The 10,244-nt window shown below is 29.8% G+C and overlaps 1 protein-coding gene across 1 annotated transcript; it reads left to right on the plus strand.

The window, feature by feature from the left end:
• Positions 1-8,838: 8,838 nt before the first annotated feature.
• LOC145955872 (histone H4) lies at positions 8,839-9,368 on the plus strand. The gene has a single exon (XM_083071217.1). It carries the CDS (start codon positions 8,918-8,920, stop codon positions 9,227-9,229), a length of 312 nt encoding a protein of 103 aa, XP_082927343.1. The 5' UTR covers positions 8,839-8,917; the 3' UTR covers positions 9,230-9,368.
• The last annotated feature ends 876 nt before the right edge of the window (positions 9,369-10,244 follow it).

Consider the following 10,244-nt stretch of genomic DNA (forward strand, 5'->3'; position numbering starts at 1 on the left):
CTCATGAAAATAGAGACTATATACAAACTTTAATTTTATTTTAATTAATATGTAAATTTTTATTTTATGAAGAAATAAACACTATAAATTTTAATTGTGTTATGATTGATTTTTAATTTCACCTTTTTTTTTACAAATAAACATTTTGATTTCAATTTCTAGTAAATTAATTCTTAAAATTTGCCTCTTATTGTAAATATAGTTATCTCTTATATTTTATTGGCCACGGGATTAAACAATTTTTTAACACAAGGGATTAAATTATTAAAAATATATATATATATATATCGATCATTATTGATTTTACATCACACTCACTTATTAATTTTATTTTTATATATAACTTTTCTATATATTAAAAGTTAAAACATCATGAAGTTCAGGATTAAAAAAATCTAATAAAGACTTCATTATTATTTTTTCTTTCTTTCAAAATTCATATTTTTATTATATTTGAGAAATATATAATAGTTACAAAAGAAGAGAAAAGATTAATGAATGATTGATAAATAATTTAACTCTAAAATAATTAAAAAAATCGATTTTTAAAAATGAGAAATACTAATTAGAATGAAATTAAAGTTGAGAACATTTATTTGTAAAAAAAGAAAGAGTAAAATTTAAGAATTAATATAAATAAAGTTAACGTTTATGATGTCCATATAGAGCTGTCAAAACGGGTAACCCGGCCCGGCCCGGCCCGGCCCACCACGGGTTGAGCCTTTGGTGGGCTAACCCAACCCGGCTCGTTTATTGGTGAGCTGGAAAAAATTGAGCCCGGCCCGGCCCACCACGGGTTGGTGGGTTAAACGGGTTGGCTCACCTAATTTAAAAAATCACCTAATTTAAAAAAATGTAATCAAATTTAATGCCTAATCCTGCAAAAATAGTATGCACATAAGCTTTTCTAGAGAAAAGTAAATAAATTCCTACACTAATTACATAATTTGAAGAAAAAATACATAAAATTGAGAACCTATGATGGTCTATGAAGTTTTATTTGACCCAACCCAATAGCATAAGTTTTTTTTTTTTTTTTATGGGCTGGTGGGTCAACCCGGCTCACCACGGGTTGAACCCGGGTGAGCCGGGTTGTTAGTGGGCCGGGTTTAAAATTGGCCCACACTGAAATTTGCAAATTTTTTTTAGCCCAACCCGGCTCGAACCCGTGGTGGGCCGGGTTGGCTCACCGGGCTGAGCCCATTTTGACAGCTCTATGTCCATATATAACACTGTAAATTGTATTATTGTTTATTTAATTTTATTGAATAAATGATTGATATGATTTATTTTTTTAATGTTTTAAAACTCTAATGATGTGTTTGGATGGAGAATTTATATAGGGTAATTCATTTATTTGAAGAATTTCAAATTCTTTGAGGTGAAATACTTTGTTTGGATAAAGAATTTACAAAAAATTTGAAATCCAAGCATGTGTGAAATTCCTTCAAATAGTAGAATTTCAAATTCTCCAAAAAATGGGAGAATTTGAAATTTCTCATATTTTTTTTTATTTCACCTATATATTTTATCTTATCTCTTCATTCTTTTAATTATTGGATATTCAAAAATATTTTTAAAATTATTAAATATTATCTAATATTAATTTTTAAAATTTTTAAATATTTAAAAATGGATTAATATTTATTTTTATAAAATTTAATTTTAAAATCTCAACATATAAATATATTTTTAAAATCAATTTTATTATGGTAGAATTAAATTATCATATATTCAACCTAACAATTTAAAATTTAAGAAATTTGAATTAACTCATCCAAACAAAATATTTTAAGAATGATAGAAATTGAAATCAAAGTAATTCAAATACCAAGAATTTAAAATTCCTTGAATTTGTAAAATTCCTCATCCAAACATACCATAAGGATTGATGTTGTGAGTTAAGGTCATTATTGGCTAAGTTTGGTGGATGATATATAAAGTTTTCTTAAGACTTGAATTTCATAAATTCACTTAGAGAAGTTAGAGAGATAAACTCCGAATTCAAAGGAAACCATTCTTCCTTCTAACTTCATGGAGTGACTCTGATTCTTCCTCGGAGCATCATTAGTAGGAGTTCGTTTGAGATTCGAAGTTGAGAAGTAGAGAATCAGAGGGAGAAGTTATCATAGATAGTTCAAGGTTTCTTGAGATTCTTTTGTGAATGCATGTTGAGTTGTTGATGATAGAAAATAATGGCTCAATCCAAGAAGGGGTGAATTGGATTCAATGATACTTAAAAAATTTATCAGAATTTAAGAATCTTTATTTCAATTATAACTTTTCTAATGCAAATTTTCAATGAAGTTTCTTCAACCTCTTGTAAATGGGAATGTCTCCTATATGAGTTCTTGCTTAATATTTATTGAATTATGTTTAAGAACAACTAATATGCAGTGGTTATATTTCAGTTTAAATCATTTTTAATCATACAAACATATTAGTCAAGACCAACCATTTTCACATTTAATTAAAGATTGATCAATGTAAGAGATAAGGATGAGAGAAGAGTGCAAAGTGTTTTATCCTAGTTTAGCCACTCCACATGTGACATACATCCGGTCCTCAATCATAACTTGATCAAGATTTGTTCCACTATCTCAATGAATAAGTTTTACAAGCATGCACTAGTGCAAAAAAGGTAATTTACGTCGGTTATTTTAAGTTTTTTACGTCAGAAAAAAGGGTCAACATTAATGCGGGAGACGTAAATTTATGTCGGTTGTGATAGCTGACATAAATTTATGTTGTACATTCACAAGAGCCGATGTAAAAAAGTTGTAAAAAAAAAACATAACGAGTGCAAGCAGGACGACCCGTTCTGCAAGTGCTGCAAGCAGAACGACCCGTTCTGCTTGGAGATCCACTCAAACGCGGAGAATTTTCTACTTGATATAACTAATATATTAACATAGGATGATCCACCCAAATGCGAAGAAGAGGATAATATTAACTAATATATTAATAGATCAATACATACATTTATTTTCAACAAATTAACTAATATATTAAGAAAGGATTTTCCAAACTAACCTCAAACGCGAGCCCAATGCAATCGGTCAAAAACTCAAGAACCACACAAACGCCCAAACGTACACTCAGATACAATACACTCAAACAAAATGTTAACTCAGAAGACTCGATTTGCACATATACTCAAAGCTCTGTTGTTTAAATATTGACGCACGTGCGAAGAAATTTGAAATTTGTAGATTTTTCAATTTACGTCGGCCCCTATGAGGTCCGACGTAAAAACTTTATTATAATTACAAAAATGTCACCGCGTTTTTTTAACGTCAGATTTTTCTTTGTCCGACGAGAATACAGTGACGTAAATTTCATATTTTGTACTAGTGATGCCACACATGCACACACTTCAACACTCAAGATAAACACTTTCTTGAACCCAAGAAAGCACTTTTTGTAGAAACCCACTACAAGAATTCCTTACCACTTGAGACACTTACTCAAAATTTTCTTAACACATTACACAAAAGTTTAAAGGAACGAATTCACCAAAGAAGCTGAACAAATCAGACTGTGAACTCTTAACCAATTTTAATCCTTCTTCCCAAGAATGTAGTGATGATGATGATTTCTCTCAAAGCATTTTATAAAATATTTTTCTTCTTGATTTCACAAAGAAAACACTCCAAGAAGTTCACAAAGACTTCAATAATAAATCCATTGTTTACTCTCTTTTATTCTTTGTACTTGTTTCAAAGTGTGAAAACCATTTATAGAGTTTTCCAGACCTAGATAATCAATTATTTTGTTCTTCATGAATTCTGAAAATCACTTAAGAACATAATAAATCGATTATTTTGCAGGATAATCAATTATTCTAGAGAGCACCTTTTGGAATAATAAATTATTTCACAAATAATCGATTATTACAGTAAGGTTCTTTCAACCTCTTGTTGGAATAATCGATTATAGTTAGTAATAATTGATTATTTTGAGTTAGTTTTCAAAAATTCGATTTCACACTTCAAAAACTTTCCAAGTTGTTTTTAAACATCATACTCACTCTTAGACAATTTGGATTAAGATTCACTCATGTACAAAGCACACAAATGTATAAACAATAAACTCAACAAGGCAACTCAACATATAAGAACACATAAACTACTCCCATTAAATATTGTATTCTTTCATGATCTTCATGTCTTCATTAGCTTATGTCCTTTGTTATCTTCAAAACTCTTAGAACTTTTGTTATCATCAAAACTCTTAGAACTTGATTCACCATCCATGAATCTCAACAATCTCCTCCTTTTTTATGATGACAAACTAATATGTTTTGCTCAAGTAATTAAGAAGATCTCAATATAAGTAGTTTAGCCTACTTGTGCCTTGTTATTATTCAGACTTGCAAAACAAATTCAACCTTTCTCCCCCTTTGGACAACATCAAAAACATACAATAGAACTAATAAAACCAATATGTCCAATTTAGAGAGACAACATTGCAGTTTCCATATGTATATATGCACAAAAATGTTAGTCCAGCATTCATACCAAAGATTTTGATACATAAGAAAACACAACATATATGTATCTAACATTTCATACATAATTGATTCCAAGAAATGAGTCAAGCATGTTCCCATGAGCATTATTTCAAATGCACTAGCACATATAACAAATATTAAGCATAGCAAGTGTATCATTTTAAGAATCACAAATTTATACCAATGCTCAAAACAAAATAACCATCATCTAGCCAATATCAAACAACAACCAAATTTTAATTGTACTAGGATTAAATTGTTCCAACATCAACCAAATTAAAGCAACACTAAATTGTTTAAGACTTAAAACTATTACAACCAAATTGAAGTACTTAAAATTATAAATTTTAAAGACTGAAATTAAAACTAGAAACTCCTAACAACAGAACAATAGCCAAGCACATTACTCTGAGTCATCTTGAATCCCCAATTGAGCCTTAATTCTTGCAATCTCATGATCTAGGCTGTCAAACCAATCAAGAATGCCAGAATGTTGTGACTCATGCTTCCTTGTCTTCTCCATGACAACATCAAGCTTGTTAATCATTATTTGCTGAAACGGAGAAAATGCCTTAGGCACCGATTCCAATTCTTGTTATGGTTCAGGTTCCACTTGAGGTGGCTAATCCTCATCATGAGATGGAACACCATCTTTATCAGTTGTTGGTTTAGGTGTTGGTGGAACATCACCTTTGAATATCCACTTGTCCTCTTGCTTCAACATCCCCATGTGATGTAGAGAAGATTTCTCAATCTTTTTTGAAGTATGGAGAATAATCTTTTTCTTCCCCTAAAGATCTACCCCTGCATTCTCAAAATCTTGTCTTGTGGGTTTTCTTGTCCAACAACTTGTGTCTTGTGTGACAACAATTTAAAAAACTCATGGCACCTTTTCTTTGCGTGTAGTTGGTGGGCAAGTTCGCAGGTTGATACGATTGCCACATTCATGGTTAAAGCAAATGATTTAGAGGATTTGAATTTTAGAGTATTGGAGTATTTATACAAAAGACAACCAGTTGAGTTTGTGATGATTTTATGGAGTATCTGTTTTAGCAAAAATAATAAGTTGGGAGAAACAATAACTTGGGATATAAATAATTTTATTTTCATGGCTAAAGAGACCCTCACGAATTGGCTTCAAGTACAACAACCTACAAAATATCCAACTTTTGTTGCACCATCCAAATCTACCATCCATTGGTTTCCTCCTCATTTTCCGGCATTAAAGTGTAATGTTGACGTGACTCTATTCCCTTATAATGGCACAATTGGTATTGGTTTGTGTCTACAAGATCACATTGAAAATTTTGTTGGAGCCTAGACACACTACTTTCACTTTATGCCTCAATTACATGAATGTTGAGGCGTTCACAGTTTTCGAAGGACTTCTTTGGGTTCGTGATCAAAGTCTTAGTACTATTTTTGTTGAGACAGACCATTAAAGAGTGGTTGTTTGTCTCAAATGTTCCAATATTAGTTTCTCTGAATTTGATGTTTTAGTAAACTAATGCATCAAAGTGTTAAGTAATTTAACAAATTGTGATATGTTAGTTTTATACAAAGATAGACTAATTAAGTGACTCATACTTTGACTAGAGTAAATGAATTCTATATTGATTTTCATGATTTCAATTACATTCCTTCATGTGTTGTTCAAAAGATTCTAAATGAAATACATTGAATATATTTTCATAAAAGAAATATATAAGACATGTTAATGCAATATTTTTCAAAAAATTTAAGGAGAGTCATTATAGAGGTAGAAAAACATTCTAATAATTTCACAAAAAATTATGGGTGTTACTTGTCATTTTACTTTTTTTTTATATTATAATAATTTTTTTTATTTATTGATAATTTATTTTAATATATTAATATTTAATATATGAATAATTATTATAAATAAAAATTAAATGGCTAAAACCCTATTTTGGTCCCTTATAATTTTTTTTTGTTTCAATTTAGTCCCTCATTAATTTTTTGTCTCAATTTGGTCCCAAACTAATTAAGTGGTTTCAATTTAGTCCTAAATTTATTAATTGGTTTCAATGTGGGACTTTCCGTCCAAATTGCTTTAACGGTGTTAACTTTTGGCCACGTGGACGCCACGTAGATGCATACGTGGCATCCACGTGGATGAGAATTTTTTTGAAAATACCTGGACCCAGAACGGCCCGTTCTGAAATCGGAACAGGCCGTTCTGGGTGCACTTTTGGTGTGTTAATTTTGCATCCAGAACGGCCCGTTCCAAGTGCAAAATTAACACACCCAAAATGTACCAGAACGGCCCGTTCCAGTTTCAGAACAGGCCGTTTCGGTTTTATTTTATTTTTTTATATATAAAATATTAATAATTTTATAAAATATATATTATTAATTATATTTTAATTATGTTATTATATCCAATAAAATAAATATATTAATATTTTTTTTATATTTTATTTTATTATGTTTATCTTATTAATTTTTATCATTTTATTCCTTTAATCTTAAATAAGTTGCAAAAAATTATAAAGTGATATTCCTTTTATCTTATTAATTATTATATTTTTTAATAAAATTAATTAAGAATATTGGTTTAATTGCATTTTTTATCCCTCAAATATTACAATTGTGCAGTTTTGTGATCTCCAAGATTTTAATTGCATAGTCCTTAAAGAATTGAAATTGCGCGCTTTTGGTCCTTCAATTTTTAGTTGAACAATTTTAGTCCCTCAAATATCATAATAGTATGATTTTTGTTTCTCCCATTAAAAATTAATAATTTTAATATATATATATATATAATGTTTTAAAATTAAATAATTATTTATCTATTCAAATTAACGTATATTATAATTTTTGATATTATATCAATTATTATTAATATATTTATAGATAAACTAATAATTTGATAAATATAACTTGTTATATATTAATATACTTTTACAAAAATATAAGTATATTAATTAGAAATATATATATGATCTTATATATTTATATTTTTGTAAAAGTATATTAATATATATTAAGTTATATTTATCAAATTATTAGTTTATTTATAAAAAGGGTAAAAATATTATTTATATTAATTTATCAGTAATATTAAAATACTAATAATATATAAATTTTATTTATTTAGTAATAGTAAATATATATCATTTGATACATTAAAAAAAATAATATACGTTAATTTAAATAAACAAACAATTATATAGTTTTAAAATATTATATATATATATATTAAAATTTTAAAATTATTAAATTTTTAATGAGAAAGACTAAAATTCCACAATTATGATATTTGAGAGATTAAAATTGTTCAATTAAAAATTGTGAGACTAAAATTACACAATTATAATCTTTTAAGGACTGAAATTACTCAATTAAAACCTTAAAGATCAAAATTGCATAATTATAATATCAAAAACACAATTAAGTAAAGAATATTTTATTCACAGTTCTGGAACGGGCCGTTCTGAAACCAGAACGGCCCGTTCTGATTTCAGAAAGGCCCATTTTGAATCAGAACGACCCGTTCTGATTTTAGAACGGCCCGTTTTGCTTCACTGGTGGTGTTTTAATTTTGCAACTAAAACGGTTCGTTCCGGTTTCAGAATGGGTCGTTCCGAGTCCAGGTCTATTAAAAAGAATTTTCTCATCCACGTGGATGTCACGTATGCATCTACGTGGCATCCACGTGGCCAAAAGTTAACTCCGTTTAAATAATTTGGACGGAAGTCCTACATTGAAACTAATTAAGTAATTTGGGACTAAATTGAAACTAATTAATTAATTTGGGACCAATTTGAAACCAAAAATTAGTGAAGGACTAAATTGAAAAAAAAAATTTATAAGGGACAAAATAAGGTTTTAGCCAAATTAAATTAAATAAGAAATTTAAAAACATCATGTAAATATATTATAGAAAAAAACTCTTGCATAAAATAACGGTTGGTATTTAATATAATTAATTTGTATTTATTATTTTCAACCAATTTATTAGAATTTGTGAATTTAGATGAGCAATGTCTTACTTTGATTGTTTAATTTATGAATTATTTTAATTCTAGTTTATAAAAAGGGGGGGGGGGGCGGGGGAAGAACGAAAGAGCGGCGGCTACCGAAACTCGAAAAGCAAAAAAGGTTAACGATATCCCGATCCGCGCATGCCTTTGGAAACGATATTTAGCCGTTGAAATCCATCTATCGACGTTCATTAATTGTCCATCCATCAGTCCACGGATCGCAAACTTGAACCGTAGATTAACCTTAAAATCTAACGGCCAAGATCAAATTCGAAACACGGAGGAAGCCTCTTCCCGCTCCAATAAATACCCCCAATCTTCTACGCAAACTTCATCACATTTAAAACCAAAGCCCCAAATCCTCAATTTAGGTTTCAAAGCAAATTAACCTCAGAAGATGTCTGGTCGTGGAAAGGGTGGAAAGGGTCTGGGCAAGGGAGGTGCCAAGAGGCACAGGAAGGTGCTTCGCGACAACATTCAGGGCATCACCAAACCTGCGATTCGTAGGTTGGCGAGAAGAGGTGGTGTTAAGAGAATCAGTGGTTTGATCTACGAAGAGACCAGAGGAGTTCTCAAGATTTTCTTGGAGAACGTGATTCGCGATGCTGTCACCTACACCGAGCATGCTAGGAGGAAGACTGTTACTGCCATGGACGTTGTTTATGCGCTCAAGAGACAGGGAAGGACCCTCTATGGATTCGGAGGCTAAACAATTTGTTCTTTTCAATGGCTTTGATTCTGTAATGTAGGATGTTTCTCTAGTTTTACATTGGATAATAGTTGTATAACTACGATTGGAATTATATCCTGTAATGTTTCTTCATTAAAGATTATAGTTCAACGTTAAACGTTTTGTCTTCTCCTGCTAATTTAACACTCCACAGTGTCATTTTCTAACAGTTCATCGATATATTTAATGATCTCTTGATTGTTTCAGTTATGTTTTTGGTGTAATCCACTACTAAAAGTATTCAAAGGATCGATGTTCTTTATTGATTTCTGTTTTGTGTTGCCTTTGGTTATTAAGGGAAAATCAGATGACTACATCTCTGTTTTTAATGCCATGGTAGGGATGTCAGGACCGTGTCACCTGTCTCGCCTCGGTGAACTCTTTTAAATACTAAATTTTTTTAGCGCTTGCAAGGAATCATTGAAGACACAGGAATGTCTCATGAAGATGAAAACCTTGGCTGAAATGTGGGAACTTGAATATCAGAGTGCGCAATCTCAACTTTTGATCTAAATATACGAACCGTCGTTGGATTTGATAAGTGAAACCCAGTTGGGTGCAGTTTTCTACGTTTGAAAACAGAACAGAACAACTCAGCTAGGATTTTGAAACCTCACTACTAATGTTTTTGTATTGTGGCTGCTAGACCAAACAATTGAAGGAGGCGATAAAGACGAGGAAGTTCCAAAGATAGGTCGGTTAAAAACAGTCGTGCGTAGTCGGATCTAAAATTTCAATGATTTTTTTCAATATAATTTTTACAATTCATAAAATATATTAATATATTTAATTACAGTAATTATTATATTAATTATAAATACTAAGCAAAATCTTATGTGATTATCTTATAATGACTATTTGATTTTATTTTAGGTGTTGCAAAAGTTTAATTTAATTTAAATTAAAAATATATTTTTAATAATTTTTTTTATTTTCTTGTTCAATATTCATATTTAATAAATACTCAACTCTTTCATTAACTATATATAAATAC

This window comes from Cajanus cajan, chromosome 3 (genome assembly GCF_000230855.2).
Source record: "Cajanus cajan strain Asha chromosome 3, NIPB_CcT2T_4, whole genome shotgun sequence".
In the NCBI taxonomy this organism is placed as follows: Eukaryota; Viridiplantae; Streptophyta; class Magnoliopsida; order Fabales; family Fabaceae; genus Cajanus; species Cajanus cajan.